This window comes from Schistosoma haematobium, chromosome 3 (genome assembly GCF_000699445.3).
Source record: "Schistosoma haematobium chromosome 3, whole genome shotgun sequence".
Classification (NCBI taxonomy): domain Eukaryota; kingdom Metazoa; phylum Platyhelminthes; class Trematoda; order Strigeidida; family Schistosomatidae; genus Schistosoma; species Schistosoma haematobium.
The window spans coordinates 13170241-13197296 of NC_067198.1; the positions used below are offsets into that span (position 1 = coordinate 13170241).

Consider the following 27056-nt stretch of genomic DNA (forward strand, 5'->3'; position numbering starts at 1 on the left):
GGCATCTAACTGTAATCTTTAATAGCCATAATGAAAATTTACTTGCTGACACCTGTTACCATTCGTGGAAGAGCATAGGCCACCCACCAGCATTCTCCGTGCAACTGTCCTAAGAAATCCTTTCCAGTTCTCGGCGCAATGTGTCCTTTGGTCTTCCTCTTTTTTGTCGTTATTTACGGCTCGTTAGTATATGTGAACATTCTTGTTACTTTAGTTAGCCACTAGTTAATGTTATCAATTGTACGAAACTGTAAAGAATATAGGAGTATGCTTTTAAGGAGTTTGACAAAATTAGTTATTCGTTTTTTTAACAGTTGTATAATGGCTGATAATAGAATCTAGGAATCGTGTTTTCCGCTATTCATGAATCGTTAAGTTTATTTACTTGCATCCCAGTACTGATTTTCATGTTGAAATTCGAATCTAGTACTTTCGGTTTAAGCACCTAAGGTGTTGTCCACTGAGTTACTGAGCCCATATAGTTACTAGCTTATACAAAGGGTACAATTTTTTTTCTTTATTGTTGAAACGGGAAATACAAACTCTTACAAATAGGTGGTTATTCATTGCTTTAACTTATTTCTAATAGTAGTTGTTACATTCTTATGGTCTAATAACTAAAATTAAACACCAGCTACAAAGAAAAGAAAGTAATCGGACAGTTTAGTCAAAGTAATTCTTAATGTAAATAATAAAAAAACAAAATCCTTCTTTAAACGTGATTGCAGTAGCCTAATAAAGTTTAGATTTGGAGATAAAACCAATATCTATTGTTTGTTATCATTGTACCTTGGTTCCAACATTGTTTATGTACACATACACATATAATCTGTGTTTTTAGGTTTTCGCCATTATTATTATTATCATTATTATTATTATTATGTGTATTTTTAAATACCATGTCTGTTCAAACATTTGGTTTTCTATTTTATTATGAAAAGCTTTCCATTCATTTGTATTTGTTTCAATTCAAATTGCATCATATGATATGTTTCTCTTGGAAAAAGAAATTAAAGATAATCATTAATTGAAAAATGTACTGTCAAAGTTTTTCTCTAATTTGCAACTAACTATCTTTTAAACAATTGAATTTATTTATATGATGAATAATTTGTACTATTCTGTAACATAACATATCTATTGTCCACTTTGTAAACAAGTAATTATTGGATTGCCCCCAAATGCCTTGGTATGGCCGAGAGTGGGGTGAGCCCGCCCACCCTCTCGAGATGCTCTCACACGGCCACGCATATACAGCCTCTGCCAGGGAAGTCCTACTCACTACCTTCTCGTGGCGAGGGTGTTGTTTACGAAACTGAGAGGACGAAAAGCGAATGTCCAGCGCTTTACCCGGATTCCAAACCAATGGTGCACATGGGCTCCAGTATCCTGAAGGAACAAATGGTGTATGAACCAATCGTTGGTCACCGGCTACCATGGGACCGCATTTCCTCACGATGCTCCATTGCCTTGTGAGTCAGACTTTTAGGTCCAAGGCTCGGGGTGTGGCCTCCTAAGATAACCACCTGTATCGATTCGGGCACCCGGGCAGTATCCCAGCCCTCACGAAAATCGAATGATTTATGTGGCTCATATCTATTTGGTGCCTCCTTGTACCAATGTTTATGTGCTTAAATAAATAAATTATTATTATTGGATAATTAAATTTGTTGATATTAATTTTTTGACTTGTTATAGCTTGTTATAATCTGATCCCTTTCATTTTCATTCCTAACTATTCATCATTTGAGAATTTTTGCTGTTTTTACTCAATAGACAGTTTAAAATGGTATATTGTATTTGTAAGTTAGCAGTCTGAAATATATATATATATATAATGACTTCTTTTTACTCGGCGCCCAATTTCTGTCAAACTATTCGTTCTAATCTTGACGAATATTCGTATAAAATATATAACCATAGTTGACATTTTGATATTTTTCATCAGAACAAAAATGTACTACTTTCTATCACACTAAAAAATTATGTGATTGTTTTTATTTGATAGTTATACTTCTTATTTAATCAACTCCATTTATTTTTTCTATATATTTGTGACGTGTTAGATTTTTGAGTTTGATTTATTCCCTGTTGGTTATGAGCAGTTAAATAGTACTTAGAATTCAAGAAATTTGGTCTCTCACTTTAAGTTTAAGTTTTGTTCTTCAAGGGTATCTTCGGTAGTAATGGGTTTTCTGAGATGGATGTCTTAATTACGAAGTTTTCATCAGCGTTTAATTCCAGTTTAAGTGAACATTTTTCATTACTTTATAAGTATTCAGTCAATCTATCCTGATAATTTTGTTTCCGACTGCTTTATCTTTACTGGTTTTCCATCATTTTTAGCACGTCTTAATGGTGGATTCTTCCATAGGTTTATCACGTTAGTGTTTAATTGAATTATGTACATGAATTGGTCATTGTATGAACCATCAATCTCTAGTTGACTCAAATATTTGAAGTTTGTACTGAATTAAACCATTTTTTCTTCTAAGTTCGTTTAAACACTTAAATACGAGCTATGTTCGGCTGTTATTTAATGTTATTGCACTCGGCTTTCAATAAAAAGATCTCAGGTTCGTATCCTGTCCCCCCTAGTTTTGTTTAAGCAGCTGGTTAATTTCATTAGTCCTTATACCATAAATGTAAATCAGAGCCCAATACATAAATCTGTAATTAGTTAATTCGTTAGATGTAACATTCATTCGATCAGCATGAAAGCTGTGAATATCATGAAATTACTTTGTGTTATTGTCTCACATTCTAGGTATTTTCATATAGTAGTTGTTCCATGCATTTTTTGAACAATATTTTATAGATATAAGTTAAATTTGGCTAAATAACTTGATATATTTTCGGCTTGTTTTCACTGTACCCTTTTAGTAATGGCTAAAAGTATTTACGAATATGTTCGAAATTTCGAAATTATGGATCCCTGTCTTCCTTCCACATGGATTGTTGTTCGTTTAGATGGACAAGGTTTTCATAAATTTACAGCAAAGCATAATTTTATCAAACCAAATGATACACGTGGTTTATCGTTGTCAGTACGTGCAGCAGAACGTGTTATGCAACAACAGAAAGAAATTGTTCTAGCTTATGGTCAATCAGATGAGTTTAGTTTCGTATTTAAAAAATGTACTGAAGTGTTTAATCGACGAGCAAGGTAAGATAATTGTTGTCTTGTTAATTGGTTCTACAAATTTCTATATTTATGTTTGCCTTTGAGTTGTATGACTAGCCTGTGATAGTTTATTAATTAACTTTACATATATGAATGTGGTCAAATCTATTTCCCAATTAGTTGACCATTAGTATTCGAAAGTATGGCATACTATCCCAGTGTAATTTTCAAAGATACTCTAGAATATGTGCTTGCGCTAAATTATGCTGATGAACTATTGATGATAGCTGGAACGGTAATGCATTTATCAACCAGAGTGTTGAGGATTAATTCAAAACCCATACAGCTAAGTACAGAATGAAATTCCAAACTGTATAGATTTTGGTTCTGTCAGAATGTCTGTTTAACTGCAAAACATTGTGCATACATAACTTCGCTTTTTGAAGTATCTTATTGAGAATATTTAAATATAACTTTATACAGTACTTGTTTTATCCAATAGAAATACTGAAGTTTGGCGATGTGTTTTGAGTATAGTGAACAATGTTATGCTATTGTTTACTTCATTTATCTTTCAACAGATTTTTCTCTTTTATAAACTACCTACTTACAAAGTCTGTTTTCTAATTGGCTAAGAACTGGCTGAAAATTTGTCACGGTTGCTTTTTTGTTCATTCCCATAGACTATACTCTTAGTAAAATATGTCCAAATTAAAATTAAGAGTCAACAAGGGTTTAAGAAAAAGAGTCACATCATATATACTGTTTATAACATCAAAATTAAAGTCAATATAACTAGGGTAGATTTTATGATTGGCTTTATCGTATAGATTAACTGTTTTTTGTATTTCATTTTATATCTTCTCACTGTATCCCATTTAATATAATGTTAATAGATGAATCTGTAGGATTTATTTTATCTACAGATATTTTATTTGAGCATTTTCCGCGATATATAGTATTTGAGATGATGGGGATTTTGAATGGGTATAACTGCGAACACATTTTATTAATACAATACACCCGACCCAAACAGATCAGTGGAAGATCAATACAATTATTATTATTATTATTATTATTATTATTATTATTATTATTATTATTATTATTATTATTATTATATACTTCTCACATATGTGGAGCAGTTTTTCAGAGGTTAAGGTGCTCGACTTTTAACCACTAAGTCTCAGGTTCGAAACCTTCTTTTATTTCAGTCTGGGGAACCAGATAGTATCACTAGCCCTCATACCTAAACTTTCATTCAAAGTCAAGTACATGAATCTGTATCTGGTAATGAGGTTCTACTGTCTGAACAAAAACATTAAGAACATACAAATGTTTAATTAATTTAAGTATAATCCGACTCACGAAAGTCTATTAGCCCACTATACATTACCGTCGGACCAAAATCTATGCAAAACTTTATTTAAACTAAGTTTAAAGCTGTCATATAATATTTTATCAGTTTCGCGAGCGATATATATATATATATATATATATATATATATATATATATATATATATATATATATATATATATATATATATATATATATATATAAATGAAACACGCGTCCTGACCACTATCTATCTCTGCTTATAATTACCGTAAAAGTATTTACTAAAGTTATACTTAGAAACAAGTGACCTTTTTTTGTTTACACATAAAAGGTGATGTAAAAGTATAGTTACTCAATCAATATGTTTCCACCATCGTATGTTATTCAAGGACAAAGTAGTTATTCTTTGTTTCACTAATGCTCATATACAATGAATACCATTGACATTTTCATGTGAATTCAATCTTGTGTCGTAAATGCTTAGATTATTCATATTATTAGTTTAATCAGTTGATACATTTTGTCATCATGTATATTTCTTGTTTTTTGTCCAAGTTATAAATTCACATAAGTATTTTGAGAACTTCTCCTCTAAATGACAACTTTTCATTATGGTGAGATTTTTTGGTGTAATATAATTAGCTAAATGTTAGTGAAGTTTACCGGGAAGTACAATTTGACTAAATCTTCCCTTATAAGTACTAAAAAATTCTAATTTTAATGACTGAAAGTAATTTTCTTGTCACAATGTTTGAGAGTTGTGAACTTGATGCCCACTGTAGAGGAGTCCTATACTGCTGTAAATTCATTTCTCCACAAAAAAGCAGCATTATCGTAAAGTGAAGATGCGTGTATTGATTAAGAATTCATACACCCATTCACATACATTCGTCTATAAGAAAACTAATGAGGTTGATAATTACCGTTGTGTAGCCAAATTCATTTATCCACCAAATAATTAGAAAAACTAATAATCTGATATTATTACCTACATTTTAAGACGCCTCATTTCGTGTGTGTGTGTGTGTGTGTGCACGTTCAGTGACTATTATCTATATGAGGTATTTAAGATCAGAGCTGTGAGTAATGATACTCATAGTGATCAACCTTGATTACTATGTCACCAAAGTTTAAAAGTAATGAAGCATAAAAATAAAGAAAATTGCTAAAGCATGACTGATAATAGTAGTATGAATTGTCTTTTCTATTTGTTAACAACCTTTTACGAATTCATTGCATGATATTGAAGATTATTATGCTTAAAATGACCTAAATGAAGCTCAGTCAATCAAGCCAGTGATTTTTAATACAGCACGTGATTGTTCATTGTTTCAAGTTGCCACATCAGTTTAATAGGATGAAAATGATACATAGCAGCGGAATGGTAGTAATAGTTGAATGCTCTTAACAAGTATATGTGTGATCAGATTGTTCGAAATGTATTGCGCTAATATATCTCATAGTTCTGATAATCTTCGTCTTCTAATTACATTATCGGAAGTAACAGAAGCGTTTTTGATTACCGTGTAGAGAATATTTGTAGAAAAGATCGTTTGAAATGGAGAAATATATGTATAAAATGATATTGAAACTTGAAACCTTTGTCACTGCGATCGCTTCCTATCAATCTCACTCGAAATCCTTAGCTAAAATGTCTTCGCTTCGTGACATGACTGATAACAGTAGGCAATGAATTCATGAACTGGTCCCACCCCGTGGGAAATTTAAGGAGCTATGAAGAATTCTACTTGGTTTAACCGACCCAATATAAGCTTTGAATTTATCCATAGCACCTGAATGAAGAGTATTCCTTAGTCTATGTACCTTTTTGCTATCCTTTTCAATGATTGATAATACAATAAGGCCTCACATTCGAATACTGACTTCAGGTCATTGGATATGGCTAAAGTCGAACGTATACCTACGGCTAATTAAAAGCCAGTTGCACCATTTCCTAAACTGTCCTACTCATCATGTTGTCTGAATAAATCATAATTTTCCAGTAAACCCGTCTTCAATATACTGATAATTCTAACCTTTAAGTAAAGCTTTTTTTGCCAAGATGTGATATCTCTCCTCAAGTTGAGTAGTTGAAAGAATGAAAGTTATTTATATTTATATTTCCCAGCTGTACATTTACATTGTTTGGAAACATTTTCTCTTAATATCAAGTTACCGAAATAGGTGATAAAGATAATTTATATGTGAGCAGTTATCTCCCTTAAAACATTCCATAAATCCGAAACTATAACCCTCCTGTTTGTGATGCAGTACAGTTATCAATGTTTTACATGCTCAAATATTATCCGTAAACAAGTAATTTGTCATTATTATCTTGTAAGGAAAGATTGTATAGGGAAGGTATTTTGTGAGTACTCTTGAGGTTAGATAAAGTTTTATTCATAAAGGTATTAAATAAGTTGATTCATTCCTTAGCTTCCATCAGCTTAACTAATAAGAACGTATGTATGCATTGTGTAATATATAAGATTTCAAAAATATAACTAAACAACAAAGTCGTTTACTGTTTGGCTAGTTATTTTTCCATGATCTTCCAAATGATATTATTCCTTAATGAAGACTACTGTCTAACTGAACTTATCTCCACAGACTATCTAACTTTACTATATGTGTATATCATATCGTGACTCACTTGATGGATTCCAAAAGTTTGAATAGAACATCCTAACTGATGAAGTTCAACTGCATTGGGACTGAGGCAGATATCACCAATTTCGTTAAATAATGCTATCACTTTATTGTAAACTGATCGACTGACAATTTGGCCTATTAGATTCCGGCTCAGTGACTTAATCTTATCAGAATTGTAGCTAATCCTTAAAGTTTTGGTGTGTACTGGTGAGGGGTCCTCGGTTAAGGACTAGAATACTGAGCAGTGCTCTCAGGTTTTCAGTGATTCCCTAGTTAGTTTTAGACCATGAAAATAATAATTAACAGTCACTTTGTGTCATTTTTAATGTATTATAAACTGTAGGATGCTTCATTGGGGTTTTAAAAAATAACTTAAACTAATGATTAAATTAACACAGTTCAAAGCCAGTCCCACTGATGTAGATGCATTGATTAGTTGTTTATCTTTTCATTCAGAACTACCTATCTGCTCTATATAAGACCAAATGCCTATCATTTATTCATTTTGTAATTTTCGCTTTGTTTTTATTTTTTAAGATTCTGTATTTATTATCGTTACATCAATTCCATCCATACTTTAATTCCTTTGTTTTGTGTGCTCTTCATATAAATATATATATTTTAGCAAAATATCCAGTACAGTTGTTTCGTTGTTCACATCTTCATATGTTTTTGAATGGCCAAAGTATTTTCCTGATACTCCATTACTGTATCCACCAGCGTTTGATTCCCGAGTAATACTTTATCCAACGAATAAAACTCTCAGGGATTATTTAAGTTGGCGTCAGGTTGATTGTAAGTTTACAATGTGTATTTTTTGTATTTAAGCCTTATGAAATGTAATAACTAATTTTATTCTATTTCAGAGTAATGAATTTACGTTTATTAGTATAATCATATTTTATGTGAACTACTGTATCTCGTTTTATTTTGATTTGACCAGACATTGTAGGAGATAAAAGAGTTCCAAAGAGAACAGTGAGAGAATCTTGTTAAAATTACAAACCGACCCAAGTTAGACAATCACGAAAACCTAAGAGACCCAGGATAACTGTTTTACCTTAGTATGGAACTCTCCATCAATAAGGATCCGTGACCCCACAACTGGGAATCGAAACCAAAACCCTTGGTCATATGTGTGAGTACTCAATCTTATGACCATTTAACCGCAATCAAATCGTGTAGGTGTCTAACTCCTGTCAGTCAACGTTATTTTGTGACCACCTTCCGTTGTCTTCGGTGGGTACGTTCCTCACACTCCACAATGTTGAACTGTGCACTAGTGAAAAGTTCATACTAGAACTTCTAATTTTCTCTCGAAGGTACTAGTAAAAAAATGACTAAATTTCACCTAGATACAAAACCCTCAAAATCTTGGGATGAAATAATTATCAGCTTATTTTTTCTGTCTCTTATGATAAAGCGAAATAGAATCAGTTTTTTTAGTGAATTTGTGTGTGATGCTGGAAGTCATAATTAGTTTTCTTGTCTACAAATTACTGCGTATCAATGCCCAAAAATGCCCTGGTACGCCCGAGGTTGGGAAGAGTCAGCTCTCCCTCCCGAACTGCCCGCACATGGCCACGCGTATATGGCCAATCCCAGGTAGGTTCTACTCGCTGTCTTCTCGCGAATGTCTGGCGCTTTAACTGGTTTGGTGGGTATGCAAGATCCACCTAGGGTATTTGGAAAACCCTGATTCCAAATTAATGGTGCACATGAACTCCTGGGTCCTGAGGAACAAATGGTGGATGAACCTATTGTTGATCACTAGGTACCATGGGATTGCGTTTCGTAACGTTGCTCCACTGTCTTGTGGATCGGACCGCTAGGTCAAAAGCTCGGGGCACCCGTTCAGTATTCGAGTCCTCACACAAATCGAATAATGAAGTGTGGCGCATATAAATTTGGTGCCACCTTGTATCAATGTTTATGCGTTTAGATAAATAAATAAACTACATATCAATATCCACAAAACACCAACGGCCTAAACGAAATAGATAAAAATGTCTATGTATTATTTATATTTCGAACTGTGATTAGTTAAAATGAACTCTGGGAACTAGTAATTATAAAATAACTCTTTCTCCCCCTAATGATTTGGGACCTAGAATCACCAGACTTTCTGGTTAACATGTTACTGTTTCTTTGTGTCACGTAAATTTAATGATGTCATTTAACAATTATAAGAAAATTCGTAATAGAAAGGTTAGCATGATCTATTTGTTACCATTTATAGTGACAAACGAATATAATGAAAACATTGGTTTCGCACTTACAGGTTTGGTACATTGTCCAAGTGCATTTTTCACACTAGAATTCGTGTTACTTGACTGGCTAGCAAATTTATTTTTATTAATGCTGAGATGAAAAAAAGTCGCACTCAGCCATAAAAGTGCAAATAAACCGCGAGTTGATAATGATAAGCTCCTTTTAGTGTTGTGATCATTACATACACACTGTTATAATGATTAAATATATAAGCTGTATTATTTTAATTTAAATAATAGTTACAATAGAATTTGTTTTCAGACAACTAATCTAAACAGTCATTAGGCATTTAACGAACACAATTAATAGCATAAATGTTAACATAAACTATTATGACGAATATAATCAGTCTAGCCTATATATCACGAACTGATCGAAGTTAGATCACCATTGAAAACCTGGAAGCATTGGATAACCGCTTTGTCTTATTATGGGACTTCTCAGTTCAGCAGTGCGCATCCACGATCCCGCGCGCGGGATTCGGACCCACAACCTTCAGCCTCTCACTAGTACACCTAAACTCTATACCACTTAGCCGGTACCCAATGGTGTCATTGTCTAATTCTCAACAGTCTACGATGTAGGACGACTGTCTTCCATTGCCTCACATCGTTAGTGTTATTCAAGTTTTATCAATCATTTCGACAAATGGAAATCAGTAGTAATGACTCAATATTACGGTGAACTGTGTTTGATATCTGATGGTGGGTTGGGATCTATAGGAATTTCTAATCGACACTTGTTTGCAATCTTAATGGAAATAGAGTACTTTAAGCTTTTCTAATTCAACATCAAACATAGTTTGCTACGATATGAGTCACTTAGATGATCATATTACATCTTAAGTATCATTAAGGACTAGATTGTATGGCATTAGTTACTATTTAGTAGTACAGTAGTGTATTTAATTCATTTCTTAGTCTGTTGAAAATGTTTTTCAGTCATTATTATGCCATTTAAATGCATTATATCTATTTTAAATGTACTTTGAGATATACACATATATATTCTTTGTCATTTATCAGACCTGCTAATGTACACTGAAACTATCTATTCATATTTACTACTGTTTTTAAAGGATTCATTAAAATACAAAAACAAAATATTTACGTAACAAGGTATCTGTGGTATGATAATAATACAATACATTTTTTCTACTACAGTGCTCTGAAATACTTCTTAATGGTCCATTTGAGAGAAAAAATTACTTTTTTATTTTCATTCTGTCAGAGACTCATTATGATCAATACACAATACAAGTGTATATATATATGTGTTTGTTTCTCAGTTTATAAGAATGAATTTTATCTACTAAAAACTTATGCAAAGAGTTCTATACCGTTTTCTGACTATTAATTACTAAAGTGCATTTTTGTTGGTTTATCAAAATAGTGATGTAGTGTAGTAAACGAACACTCATGTGAGGAAGACCAATTTATTGTTTATTGCAAAGTTACAGAGTGATTTCTTAAAATATGAAAACCATACATTAAAAACAGTATTTGCACATCTTCCTTCAGTTGTCCTTTACATGCTTCATGATTCCTTCAATTCTGTTGTTATTACAATTGCTCTCTGTTTCTCTTCCTGTTCTTTTCAATTCGATCTTCTCAATCTTCTGCTGCCTGGCATTCCACTTCTGATTAGTGTTACATACCACTTATATCTATCAACATAAGTAGCGTATACTACAATGGTACTGTTAAGATTGATATTTGTATACCTCGATCGTGGATGAAAACAATGATTATTAATTTTGTTGAAAACAGTGTCAAAATAAAACTAACTCATAAAACTCATTTATCTGAACACTCAGTTTTATTATGAGCTTATAATATTTGCAGCTATTAATGTGACTGAAAAAATTTGTAAATTTTTTAAGTGGATGATCAGTAACTCTCAGACGGCAAAATCATACTTAGTCAATTATATATAAGTGATATTGAAGGAATTTGTTTGTTGTACCTGTAAGTATGTTACAATGATACGTATTTCTCTTCTGTGATATTCTCTAAAGCTTAAGTACAATTTGGTAATCAGGCAAATATATTTCTGTAGTCGTTTCCTTAAGATATTTTTTCAACCTGTATATCAGAAAGAAGGATTACATATACTTAACTGTTCAGTGATTATCAGGGATTGTATTTGATTTTTTCATTATTGCTTATGAACTTGGACAAACTTCGTCTTTCCATTGCATTATTAGAATACGTCTTTAAAAAGATAATCACCGGTAAAATTTCACTGTAAGTACTATACTGTCTTCGTTTGATATTTACTAATTATTTTTTTCGTTATAAAGAACGTTATCTGTCACTCCTACTACATTTTGTGGATGTTTCAGCGGAACTGCCAAATGGCCAGTAGAAAGCCTAAATGTTAAGTGGTTGCGGTACTTAACCGAGAACGCTGGATCAAGGTTTTGTTCTAGTTGAAAGTCCTCATCTAGGCATACTGGAAATCTTGAGAGAACTATTTCAGACGCGCACCACCCAGCTACACTGTTTCGTGTGTTACTATCAAGCTTTTTGGGCATCGACTGACCTGTAGGACTGAGGTATTTACATTTGATTGATCACTGAGTGGTGTCTCACGTCATGCTTGTCTATTCGGTTATTAAGTAGTTGTGAAGCTTGTTTGTTCATAGAATCACACACATATTTTCGACTATAGATTATTTGGCAGGGATGATTTTATTATTCTTTGAAAAAATCCTCAATTCAGGGTGTTCACATTAATGCTTCGCACATAAATTTATTCATTTACTTATTGTTCTTAATACTTCGATAATTCAGGTAGCATGTTGATACCTGTTTTCGTCTCAATATGGCAGATATTTTCTATATTTGTCTTGTATTCAACCTTATTCAAACATGAACTATGCAATATGTGAAAATAAATAATGGTACATGTATGTAGTATTATTTAATCTACTAATTATGTAATATACTGTTGTCCCTCAATGTGTAGCAATTAAGACGAATGTATTTGTAGTGATGAGTGGTACAATTAGGCTCAATTTTATTGATCACTTTTCCAAGAGGTTTGAGGCAATATGTTAGTTGGTCTATTGCTCAGTATTTCTGGTCAATGTACTTTGACTAGTTTGAATTTTGGTTTTGCTAATTATAAATAGGTTTTTGTCATAATTTAAGAGATATTCATTTCGGAATAATGTTTGTTTCACGAAGTATAGACTGAGTTATGGTAAGCGATTAGATTTCAAAATTAAGTTAGTAGTGATTCAAGTCTAGATTTTGAAGTCCTTTTCTTGTCAATTGACCACAATTTTAAGTCGTGTAGTTACATCACATAGTTTGTCGTCTTTCGCGAGTGCTGCAGAATATTTAATGGTTGAGATCATTGGTCAGTTGAAGCTAGACCACCATGGAAAACCTGGAAGCACTGGACGGCCGTTTCGTCCTATTGTGGGACTCCTCAGCAGTGCTCATCCGCGATCCTGCCCCCCCCCCGCGAGATTTGAACCCAGGACCTATCAGTCTCGCGCGCGAGCGCTTAACCACTATGCCACTGAGCTGGCATCCATCGGTGTTAATGTCTAACTTCAACTAATCCACAAAATTGAAATTACTATAATATCCACAATACCCCTTCTGATATTAAGAAGTAGTTAGTTGATTTTATTTATACTATAATAAATAAGGTCGATTTCTATCGTCTTTTGAATATATGTTTTATTGATAGCGTCAATTAATAGTAGTATTATGCACTCATGAGTTTAACATTAATTTCTAAGAATATAAGGCCATGTAGTATTGAGTGTTTTTTTCTCTAATCAACCTTACTTATAATATTACCGTTGTCGATTATAAAAAAATATACTTAAGTGTATGACAGTTTACTGCATAAATATCGCTAAATTTGTGTCAATATCTCAGATAAGGTGTGTATATCTATATGACCATACTGTTAATTATATTTGTTTTAATTTTGATACTTAATTCTTTGTGTCCTTTCATAAACAAACTAGTAGATTTGGAGTAAACTTCTGATAGTTATTGTAATAATAATATCAGTGTTCAAGGCAGCAAGTAATTACTAAATATTACATTTATAAGGAAATAAACTCCCTATAACAACTAATTTTTATTAATAGTGTTCATATTTGTGCACCATATTATAAGGTTATTTTTTTATTGAGAGTTTACAAAATAGTAAAGTATGGAGGGAGTTAGACAATAAAGAATAATGAGTCTGGATACTAACAAATCCTATAAGTATTATTTTTGAAAAAGTCAGTCAATCATAGTAAGGATACAACGTGGATGGGATTTACACATATCGGTTCAAACGGAATTTAAGAGAACGAGTAACAGAGGAAATGAATGTCTACTTTACAAGCCAAATATAGCCTGGAAATAATAAACGACACCAAAAATGAAATGTTTGGAGTGACACTAAAAAAACTTAGATTTAAAGAAAAATAAAATGAATCGCTCTGCTATAGTATATTTTGAGCCATATCATCTAAAATTTCTGATGTAACACCGATTAATATATAGTAAACAGTGATTTGGACTGAAAATGGGATGAATGAGTTTCAGAGAAAAAAACACATCAGCTGAACAAGCCAGAATATATTTGATTTAATTACCAACCGATGAGATAGGTGGGAGGATAGGAATTGTAATAAAAATGTACCATTAATTATTTAAATGTAATGTGTTCAACCACTGATCAGTTGTATGGCATGGAATTCATGACGGAATTTAATTTCTCTCCAGACAATAACAATTTAGTTGGTCTGGTTACATCAGTTCCCAACAACTACCACAAGTTATAACTCTTTCAAACACTAGATCCATTCGCATATAGCACGTGAAACTGAATGTTTTTGTTCGCTCAATAATCATGAAACATGATATCAAAATATAAACTCAAGAATAATCAATAATAGCAGTTACCATACAATTTCCATTCTACTTCATGTTTATAATATTACATCGAACATTTTACAAGCAAAATTAAGATTTCCTTCTATTTCATTCATAAATCAATGTTTTTATATAAACCGAACAACTAGCTAAATAATACAAATTTGTCATGTATGTAATAAAGTCTTCATACTAATTGATAAAATATAGATAATGTGTAGTCATAGGTAATAATAAATAATTTATGGTTATATATTGTTTTTGAGTTCAGTGGTGGTTAAATTATGAAGGTTTGCTTTTGGATTCTATTTAATATACTTTGGCTTATCGGTTGATAGATCAAGCCTGTGTCAACTTGCCTATTCAATGTGAATTGACCTGGAATTCTATAGAGATTCCATATCTTCCTCAATTATTTGCAAAGATCGTTGTAAAAGATGGTATTTTTTATCATTTAACTTTTGATCTATATTGATGGATGAGTAGTTGGTGTGTTGTAGTTTATGTTGTAAATAAAGTTGATTTTAAAGTGTATTTCGTGACTAACAAGGGAATACATAACGCTCGTTTCGTCTCATTTATGACTCGTCAGCTGAATATATCTGATTCCCAGTGTCGATGTTTATACTGAAACCTGAATTCTGGATCTTGGGATGGAAGTACATTCAATTGACAAGTAACGAATAAGGTGATACGTTCATCTTGGATTCAATTCCTCTTCACATACCATATGCAATAAAACTGGTGAAATAATGCCAATATAAAAATAATTTTAAAGTTGGTATAGTCGGTTATCATTATTTTAAGACTGATACAGACCCAATCATTTGTGCAGTGAATAACATTTTACAAACAATTAGCCCTAGTAATCAGGCTATTAATAGCCTTAATTCAAATTCGAACATGGCTACAGCTGGATATTCTAAATGTTCATACATTTGGAAGAGAAAAAATGTTTGCACTTAGATATATTTAGCAGATATTTTTATAACACTCAAACCCATAATTCTTTTCTTAATGATTAAGTTCATACTCTCAAATTTTGTTGTTAGAGAGAAAATGACATTCGTTTTGATGTTAACCTGATAAAATTATCTGGTTTTTCGTTGTCTAATTGTGACATATCATCCTTATCACGATTGATTGATCACTGGGTGGTGATCAATCTCATGCTTGTCTAGTCCTTATTAGTGCAGATCGAATGCTATCGATCATGTTGCAATGTGGCCACCAGTCTAGGTGACTCGACACTGCGGGCACTATGTATTGAGATTAGATGGTGGTTGGAGGTAGTCAACAGGAAACCCGGGTCCAGGGTTTCCTGTTGACTACCTCCAACCACCATCTAATATCATCCTTATTTTTTCTAGATGCTTCAGGGAAGTCTCTATTGGGTGCTGGTAGGACGCGACGTTTTTAGCCCTTTCCCGGTTTATAAAGTCTTCATCAATGAATTCTTGGGTTTTTCCATATATATATATATACCTACAATTTCAAAATATATCAATGCAGAAATGTCAGGAAGCACATAAGTGTGGTATTTTGAAATGTTAGAACGTATAACAACGATTAGTTGGTCAAGAAAATAGACAAATGGATTAACTGAAGCATACTTTGTCACTGATTTTGTCTTTTTACAACAAAACAGATATTAAGTCTTAGGACATCGATAACGTTGGATAAAATTAATCTCTTTATCGTGTTTACATTAGGATTAAAAAACATTATTTACGTAGCTAGGCTTAAGTTTTGGTTGAATATATTCCTTGTTCTAATGTCGGGTTGTTGAAATCAATCAGCAGTAAATTTTTGACCATGGTTTTGTGCTAGTTGGCAGTCGTCGGAATCGCTTTTCTGCACTATTGGAAGAAACTGTTGCTCCTTTGTGTCAGCGTCTTAAAATCAGGCACCACTACTCCATTTAAGGTATGACTAAAGTCCTGCACTATGTCAGGTTGTTTAGACTAGTGGTCATACTGAAACCTGGACAGCACCAAAGACTAAACCAATATTAGATTGATTGCCACTAAGTGATCTATTTACATGATTCTTATGTATGCTGACAAAAGCGTGGTTGAAGCCCTCTTCAACTGCATTGTTTTGTAATTCCTATGATCTATTTTGTATGTTTTACTAAAACTAATCTCAATTGACAATGCAATTTCACAGATCTGATACAAAATATATTTTGGGAAATGTTATATTCCATGCATATATAACAGCGAAAAAAAGCAAGACAGATAGTGAATGAATGCATCTTAGACTTTAGTATACTAGCCGAGTAACGTTTTTTGTTTAAGGTTTATATTTTTCTCACATTTATAATTCCTACGTTTTTTAGTTATTGTGTATTACGGATTTAAAGAAAGCACATTCATTTTTTTTATTCTGTTCCCTAAATTGTTAAACATTGCGTATCTAATTCACATAAACCATTCTATTCATAATAATTAAACGTTTATACTGTGTACTGAAAATTTAACTGTAATTATTTTCTTTATATTTATCCAAGGTCACATCAACAATCTATATAATACTTGTTTCTGGAAACTTGTTCAAAATGCTGGCCTAAGTGGAACAGAGGCTGAAGAACGCTTAAGAGTAAGGCTGTTGTTTTTTTTTTCAATTTTTTATTAGTTGTGTAGATTAGATGAATTGATTACTTACTTATCTTATATTACGTTCATATATTTTACTTCTCAAGTACAATTTTATTATACTCAGCTTGAAGACAAATACATGGTTTGTGTAATAAAGACTAATAATATTAGCCGTTTGTACAATTATGTATAGCAAGTGTTATGCATGCGATCTGATCATTGCAAACTAAACGCTTTAACCAATAGTAGATTAACACTTTAAAGTTTCATGTCTACAAATCAATGTATTAATCTTAGTATTAGCTAATGTGTAATTGATCGAATTGGAATTAGTTTACAGATCTGATTTCTATTAGTGTCCCGTGTGTTGTAATTACGAGATTATAATTTCTTAAAATAACTAGAATACTATATTATTATTATTATTATTATTATTATTATTATTATTATTATTATTATTATTATTATTATTATTATTATTAGTACAAGGACGACACAATAAATAAATGGAGTTACTGGATGTGAATCCAGTTGACATTTATCCAACCATTGAAAAGAAAGCAATAATAGAGAAAACAATTGTTCTTTCACTTATTAAGTATTTCTTTAAAATGTAATCATGACTTAACTTTGAATCATTCAATAACGATTTACAAAATGTATCTGAAAGTGCTGAAAAAAAACGATAAATTGAAATTGACATCAGCAACTTGTAATGAATATAATTCTTGATACTCACTTGAGCAGATTATACTCAACTACTATTAACATTCATATGGCGTAAAATTAATGAAGTTTTCTTTTTATATAGATTGACTGTGGAATTTAGCTTCACAGGTTTCAAGATGTGTGTAATCTGTCATTACTCAATCATAGATATCTTCAAAACTGAGGTATAACGTAGAAATCGTCAAGTAGGTAGTGCTAAGGTTTGGTATAGAGTAATAGATAGCTGAGATATCGATTGCAAGTGAACTGAGGTAGATACTTCACGTTAAACCACTATAAGGAATTGTTTTCTGTTGTGAATTTTTTTCATTCTATCTGCTTGTTTGTATCAGTGTATTCTTGTTGTGATTGATACATGGTTCTCGATCAAGTGGTTTGATATGTGTGATTGTGTTACATGATCAAATAGATCTGAATTACGACAGTAACAATAGTAGTCGGATTAATGAAGCTGTGAGATTACATCGTCCTATATCACTGGGATGTATATTTTGCACGCCTGACCCTTCTATACTCAGATATACACTAGTAACTGACATTGGAGATAGTTTAAGGAAAACTATGGTTAACCAAATCAAAACATTAGAATAATCAATGGACTGATTACCACTTGGATTGAGCTACGGTTGAGGGTTTATGATTGATGCAGTTCAATTATCTTAAACAGCGATTGAAGACTTTAGATGACGTATTACCGAAATGGTCATAATGGCATGAAATACATTCACTCTCTCTCTCTCTCTACCTTATACATGATTTTTAATATTATATAGCACCTTTCCCTCACAAACGTTTTTTGTTCTCAATCTAGATTGTTCATGTTTGGCTTTTTCATCATTATTATTTCGACTACTTTTATTTTCTTTCTGTTGATTTTTACTCTCTCACTGTGCCTTTGGTGTGAAGTTGTGAAACGATGAATAAGTGTCCATCGCTTCTACTTTGTTTATCATTGACATTTTTGAATATATATATTCGATGACTCATAGATGATAGAATATTACGAAGTCCGGTTTACATACCTACTGTTTTAAGTTGATTCACATGTTTCAGAGATAAATATATAATAATGTTTTGATAAAATCTTTGATTGAATACCTGAAGTTTCAAGTTATTCATTTTTATAGACTTTATTAGTTAGCGACCGTTGTCATTCGTGTCCTAGCTTTCATGTTAAGACTATAATTTATGAATGACCTTTAAGCAACGCTAAAGTGGCCTTGAGAAAACTCACTTTATAGGGTCTAAAGAGCATTATATAAATTATTATGAAATATTAGGTTTGGTGTCTAGAGTTAGAAGTCAGGGTTAAGGGTAAGAATTAGGGTTTTCATCTTAAACTGACTGTATCTGTAAGGCCAATATACTATTTAGCCATATAGATAAATGAATTACACCCTAAAATCCATGATTCGCTATTTTTAATCTGATTGGTTCATCCGCAAACCTTAGTCTCACCACTTTCATTTCAAAACCATTTATTGTTAGTAGTCACTTCAGCAAATTAAACATGCTATCTATTCAAATAGTTGTACACGAAATAGAAAAGGTATTAACTTCATCCAACTCAATGTTTATTAAGTATTGGTCATTGACACTTTCATACAGAAACTTGAAAACAAAGCGAAAATATAAGAGAATTAAACGTTTTTATGGGTAAATATAAAGTACTAAGTTAAATCTTTAAGAAAATGTCATATTTTCACTCTAAAAAACCCTAAGGAAGTTGTTTGCATTACCATTGAAGACAGTAAATTTTGAGACTCAACTATTCCTAAATTATTAAGAATTCATATTGTTAAAATTAAAATAACATGTATTAGCGAATAATATCGTTTTCAATTAGATCATCACCAGAATTTTACTCTAATATACATGAATATTTATGTGAAGATATAAAACAAATCAATGCAATTCATTATGAGTCAATGATCATAGTGAAGTAAGTAGATTGCATAACTACACATAATAAGTAAAAATTGCAAATTGATAGTAATAATAATATCACATCAATTCCATACAATAGTTCAACATAGAAAGTAGGTCAAACTTAGATAAACAAACTTTAGAATAATACTCACAAAACACTTAAAATAACGTTATAAGTATGTAAAGAATTAGGTTTTGAAGAATATCAACGGAAGTGAAAAATGATAAAATATTTGTTAAGTCACATCTGACTAAGGGAAAGGACAGATCTCATACAAATTCCTTTTGAACACATAAACTAGGGTCATAGGTTCAAATCCCTATAGCTTCTAGTGAATGTAAGAGACAGAACTGTACACCTTTAGGATACAATGAAGGTATACGATAGATAACTCGAAATAATTTGCTTTTATCTACCACATAATCACTATTAACGAGGTATACTGAAATGGAACTACGTATTGTTTTCATTTGGCCGTTTCCAAACCACAGATAGATAACCAAAGATGGATGATGGTTAGCAGTGGAATCCAGGACGCACGTTATGTCCTGTTTGAGACTCGTCATCTGGATGTACCTACCTCCCAAGAGTTGGTGTTCACTCTGGGACTCACACTCAGTACCGTTCGCTTCAAACGCCATCGCGTTATCCACTTATCCATTGAGTCCTGATAGCTACTTGCTTGTGCATTGGGGTGAAGCTTAGATTCACTTATTATTGTTTGCTTGAACCTTCCCATTGATGTTCAGGACTGCAATTTATCAGTCTATTATTAGCATATGTGCATACTGATCAATTGCAGTCCTAAACATTAATGGGAAGATTCAAGCAAACAACACACAAATAGATGTTCACTCGTTTGTTGGTTAATTTTCCCAATAGCACGCCCAATCTAACTATCTTCGGAGAACCACCTGAATTTGTAAATAGACTCAGAAGAGGGAAACTCAAGTAACTCCAAATGAGTTCACACCTGTTCATGTACAGATTAATATAAATATTAATTATTGATAATCATTTTTATTTTTATTCTTTCTGTTATCAATGTTGATGAACTCTTGTTATATCATATCTCACTGCTACATTTTAATACATATATGGTTGTAAGCAGCTAATAAGAATCCAAGAAATATAATGAATTTATATTATCTTAATTGTTGTTCTGGCTTTATTCAATCTAACTGAATTGCTTGCTTATAAATGTTTTTCTCTGAGATTAAAATTAGAAGTATGAACTTCAGTAAATATTTTAGATGTTTTGTTAAAATCTCTTCTAATCCTACTTATTTTGTTTCTATGGTATAAATATCAATTGCAGTTGTGAATCTCTTTATAACTCATAGTATCGAACCATACATCAGTAGAATTAATCGAAAATGTCTTAATTATTTTACATATATTAGGCTATATATAATTTCTATGCTTCTTACAAATATTTATTACAGATTGAAATCATGAGTCAATTGAAGCTGAACCACCATGAAAAACCTGGGAGCACTGGACGGCCGTTTCGTCCCAGTATGGGACTCCTCAGCAGTGCTTATCCACGATCCCACACCCCGCAAGATACGAGCCCAGGACCTCTCAGTCTCGCGCCAGGCGCTTAACCAACTAGACCACTGAGCCGGCATCCAGTGTTGTTAATGTCTAACTTCAACCAATCCACGAAGTTGCGCCACCGCACACCATTGTCTTCAGTGAGTTGATATCTCACAACAGACCTGATTGAACTCCACTGGTAACGGCTTCTCACTAGAACTCCAGGAGTATCCCTTGAAGTCGGTCACTAGTGAACAGATGATCTCGCGGGGTGCGGGGTCGTGGATGCGCACTGCTGAGGAATCCCATACTAGGACGAAACGGCCGTCCAGTGCTTCCAGGTTTTCCATGGTGGTCTAGCTTCAATTGACTCATGATTTCAATCTATGAAATTTCTAAAATCTCCACAAACCCCATCTGAAAATATTTATTATTCAAAAATTATATTTTCTGTAATACAATTGAATTTCCAGTTATTTTTGCAAAATTATAGTTCACTCAAATGCAACTATGTATTTATGTTTCATCTACTTTTGAAGTATAAAATTATTAAGAGTTTTCTTTAATGATCATTAAGAAATGAAATAATATTACCCAAAACCAAATAGTAGTAGGTGCTGGAACAAATGAATGAATAACTCATGTTTTTATAAAGTTCATTGATTAACAATGAATTTAGAACTAATGACAATGAGATTAGGCTTAGACAGAATGTTAGGAGTGTATAATACAATTTGATATTGCTTACCTATTTGATCATTAATAGTTTACAAACTATATGTACTTCATTATTGTTAGATATGGATAGTATATAGTGACTCATATCACGGTAAAAATTATCAGGATTTAAAACCCATAATGGGGTATTTTATTCTTAAGTTTATAGTCCGGTAAAAAAAAGTTTGTTAATTAGATATTTCTTTTTGATTCTTATTAATTATTTTTTACTGATCCACGTGATGACTTATTAGATTTTATTCATGCACATTTTTCGTATATGTGTGAATGTTGGTTTATATCTGGTTAACTATTTCTTGTGCTTTATGTATGGCTAGATAAATTGAGTCACTAATTCATATATTGATTAGATTGCCTAGTCGATTCACATTCCATACTGTATAATTCATTCATTCATACTTGGTTTGCTATGGTCGGAGTGTTTGTAAGTATATAGTACTTCCTCATAACTCGTATTTCTATTTCTCTATTATACCGTGAATGATCGTCGTTTTCAAGGTGTTTTAGTCAATTAATAGTATCAGAATGGGGAGTTTTGGAGATTGTAGTAATGTTAATAGTTGAATTCATGAATCGATCTAAGCTAGACCACCATGGAAAATGGTCATTTAGTGCCTTCAGGTTTTCGATGGTGGTCTAGTTTAGATCGATACATGAATTCAACAATTAATAACATGTAATTTTCGGAATAATTAACCAGCATTTCATGTACTAAAAAGTTATAAACGATATGGTATATCCACTGAATCACAATTCTTCTTCTGTAATGATTCTTGTCAAGTGTTGTATGACATGTGAAATTTTCATCAATTTAAAGGCAATTATGCTATTATACTGCTATAGATCACCAGTGAATTTTAGAGGATATTGACTATGAAACAACGTAACTATTATTGAACACTATGATTGTTAAAATTGAGCTATAAGTACATTCCACACAACTTTCTGTCATTTAATAAATGAACTTCAGTAATAGTCAATCATAGTTATTCCGAAATGGGATAGATAATAGATCAATGTGTTCATTAATACCACATTTATTATATGTAAACAGTTTATAACGTACCCTGGAATTTTCTTCTTTTACAAAATAATTTAAGAGAAAGTTGTTTCTATAACGTTTACAATTATTTTTAGCATTTATCGTCAAATGGTTAGTTTATCGATTAATGCGTTACCACCTAAAGTGTGATTTAACTATTAACTATTGACCAAGGTAATTAATAAGAAGGAAACGATATATTGGGTTGGAAGCGGTTACATTATTGAGTGAAATAAACTTAGAGCTAGTATTGTATTTATTGCTAAACAGATTGATTTTGACATGAACTTATGAGATTGATGATGACCTCGATTAGATGGATGATCTATTATTTCACCGAAGCTTATGTATGACTTACCATAGAATCTTGAGATACAGTGTAACTTGTTAAATCTTGTCTAGTTCATTTGTTATCTATCAGTTAGAAACTGATTAAATTATTTGTCAGTTTCATAATCTACATACAGAATAGATGTTATCTTTCATGTTAGAGTAAACATTCCACTTAATTATCGTTCTATGATTAGATCGTTTAATTAAGCAAATTGTTTGGGCTATATTCATTGTAGGTTGTGACCGAAGTGGAGATCATAACACCTATCTCACCATGTTTATGCACTCAGGAATAACAGTACAGTGTGCTTGACGATTTTTAATTTCCATAAAATAATCGCATCATCAAGTTTTATCAGCGAAAGTTTTTTACCAAACAATCAGCTCAAATAAACTATGGCCTCTATTGGTTATGTTTATGTGAAGGAGTTGACGGTAAGACAGGATGTTGTATTTTACAACATACCTAAAAAGCATGACTGCTGATATCAGATAACATGAAATTCTGACATATAGATTTGATCATTGATGTTCATTTCCGACAGGAAGTAACTAGATTGAAATTAAGCACTTCAATTTGCTGATATCTAATATGCTAAATCATTATTTTATTTGTCCTTGAACTAAGCTATCCTGGCCTATCAACATTTTTATACATCGTTTTCATGTTTATTTAAAAATGTATTTCTAGTAAATAAATTTTTCTAACTGGTATAGACTGTTTGTAGCTTTATGATATTCTCGTTACTCAGTGAAACAAATATAAATTACTAGTCGATTTATCGTTATTTTTAGTTTCTACATGACAATCAGTGAATTTCATTACTTAAAATCATCATGTTAGTTTTGTGATGAGTCACTTGAGGCAACTTTTTTTTTATCCGATAGAGCTTAAGAATGAATGTTTCTGGTAAAATGGAGGATTGAAGTATACTTTACTCATACTAAACGATGTTCTATCCTAATATTCTATCGTTGACTTTGCATAAAACTGGTGTAAATAATTCGTTGGATGGCATTAATTCATGAAATGGTTGAATATCATTACAATCCATATTAAAACGGATAAAATCGTTAGTTCTTTTATTCATTGTAATAGTACACTCATCGTGTATAAACTAGAAATTCAACAATCTTCACAACCTTATATTAATAATTATTAGTGTTGCTTTTATTATCATGTTTTCTGACTCTCAGTCGAATGTTTATCGCCGGCTGTATTTTCCTAACTGATTTACTATGTACATATTTGTGTATTTGGCTTTGAACCACATTCTTAGTATGATGAGGTCTAGCGATATTACCTGACTGTCAAAATTGAAATAGATGAGAGATGCGATACTTGAACTTGTAAACTAATATTTGAAATTAAAAATTTTTCACTTCATAATCAAAGCAACAGAAATCTATCATCAGAATAGGGGTTTGTGGAGATTGTAGTAATGTTAATAGTTGGATTTATGAGTCGATTGAAGCTAGACCACCATTGAAAACCTAGAAGCACTGGACAGATATTTCATCCTAGTACGAGACTCCTCAGCAGTACATATCCACGATCCCACACATAGGACTCGAACCAAGACCTCCAGTCTACAATATCCACAAACCCCCATTCTAATAATAATAATCATGTGCTCACTAGTGATGGGTTTCAAAATGGATTTCCTGAAGATCTGGTGGGAAGTCGTGAAGTCCAACCGTGTCTGTTGTGAGACAGTTATTCACTGAAGACAATGGTGGATAGTCACGCAATATCATGGATTATTTTAAGTTAGATATTAACATCGTTGGATACCAGCTAGCTCAGTGGTCTAGAGGTTAATTGTTCTCATGAGAGACCGAAGGTCCTGCGTTAGAGTGTTTTTAGTATAGGATCATGAATGCCCACTTCTGAGGAGTTCCATATTAGGATGAAACGGCTATCCAATGTTTCCAGACTTTTAATGATGGTCTAAATCAGTTCAATTCAAGAAATCTATCAACTTAATAATTATAAAATTGCTTCAAGTTATTTAGTTTTAAACATTATCATTTCTATTCAAATTTAATTTACACTTCTTAATTTGTTTTCATAGACTATAAAAAATAAATTTTGAAAAAAAAATCAATGACGTTTAAATACAAATCACTGTTTTTTTTCTTTATGTAAATTTAATCAGGTTTTTTTTATTGATTTTTTCTTTAAAAAAAAGAGGGGGAGTGTATAATAATGTTAATCTTAACTTATTCAATTACTGATATCAAAATCGCAGATAAACTTAATCACATATCATTGATTCATTCATTCATTAATCAATAGAACATCTATTCAAAACTTGTGTTATTAAAACTTAATTAGACAACAACAACAACAACAACAAAAAATGCGCATAAATTTGAAATTGTGAATGGTGTTTAATTAATGAGTATTTTGCATAGATTTAAAAACAAAAAAAAATTAACATTTTAATTGCCTAAACATTCCTATCATATAGAAAGATTAATATTTGAATAAAGAATATAAAAGAAGATAAATTCTCTTCAGGTTCTACAGTTGTATATCTTAATTAATAATCTGTAAATTGGTTAAATTGAGGGCAAAATGCATCAATTCAAGTTATTATAACATGTGAATTTAGGATTGTCAAATAAAATAGAATAAAATTGTTGATATGTGACTCATATAGAATGTTAACTTAGATCAGCTTATATGTTAAGTGAAAATTTTATGATCCGCGATCAGAATAAATAATGGGTCAGATAGAATGTGAGAAATAATAATGCAATTACAATTCGATCAACTGTTTAATGGAAGACTAAATTGTGTAAAAAATTATTAGTAAGACATAATAAGGTGGGATGAATACTAAGTGAATCATGTATTGGGAAGATTAATAATTATGTTTAGCCAGTAATAATAATAATGATAATAATAATAGAAAGATTTGTGAATAAATATAACAGAGACAATTATATTTCACAGATTGAAATCATGAGTCGGTTGAAGCTAGACCACCATGGAAAACCTGGAAGCACTGGACGGCCGTTTCGTACTAGTATGGTTAATTGCTCGCGCGCGAAACCAGTAGGTCCGGGGTTCGAATCCTGCGGGGTGCGGGATCGTGGATGCACACTGCTGAGGAGTCCCATACTAGGACGAAACGGACGTCCAGTGCCTCCAGGTTTTCCATGGTGATCTAGCTTCAACTGACTGATGATTTCAATCTGTGAAATTTCTAAAATCTCCACAAACCCCTTCTGACAATTATATTTGACCACGAAAGGTCGTAAGTACAGTAGCCAAATTAGGTCATTCAGTAACTAAGATTACTATGAATTAATTGGCCTTAAGGTTGATCATAGAAGGAGAAGCGGTTGAAGATATTCCTTTTGTACGCACAGCTTCAGCCGTTTGAAGGACTTTAAATTTGTAAAGCTTTGACAAAATATTACTGACTCGATAAATAATTGAAAAGGATTAGTTTATACTGGCACTATGACCAGTTTGCATTAAATGGGCTATTATCGAGCTGTTTACTTTTTTCACCAGACCTTTGATTAGTCATACTGCGAGGTGTTCGTGATCACGAAAATGTAAATTCTTAGAACATTTGTTATTAGTGTAACATTACAATTACTTGATATTTATGTGATTTTTATTATCCAGCAAATAAGTTGATTTTTTTTAAAAATTACTGGAGTAATTGAAATGATGCAATTAATATGTATAAAGATCCCTGAGTGTCAGTCAGTAACAACGTAGAACTTCGTACGTACATCAGTTCGAGTTGCCACACCACATTAGCACAGAGATGCAGTTGTCGATTCAAATCCCGTAGTGGTAGAGGCGGTAAGAGTATAAGCAGTAATTGAAAAGATTAGGG

The 27056-nt window shown here is 32.0% G+C and overlaps 1 protein-coding gene across 1 annotated transcript in view; it reads left to right on the forward strand.

The window, feature by feature from the left end:
* The window catches only part of THG1L (tRNA-histidine guanylyltransferase 1-like), a 39025-nt gene that overhangs the window by 8946 nt on the left and 3023 nt on the right, over positions 1-27056 (forward strand). Inside the window, exons 1-4 of the mRNA XM_051213043.1 lie at positions 1318-2767; positions 2884-3166; positions 7742-7911; positions 16795-16883. Coding sequence (XP_051068977.1) covers positions 2886-3166; positions 7742-7911; positions 16795-16883 — 540 coding nt within the window. The 5' untranslated portion in view covers positions 1318-2767; positions 2884-2885. Of the gene's footprint in view, positions 2768-2883; positions 3167-7741; positions 7912-16794; positions 16884-27056 lie in introns of the transcript that reaches the window.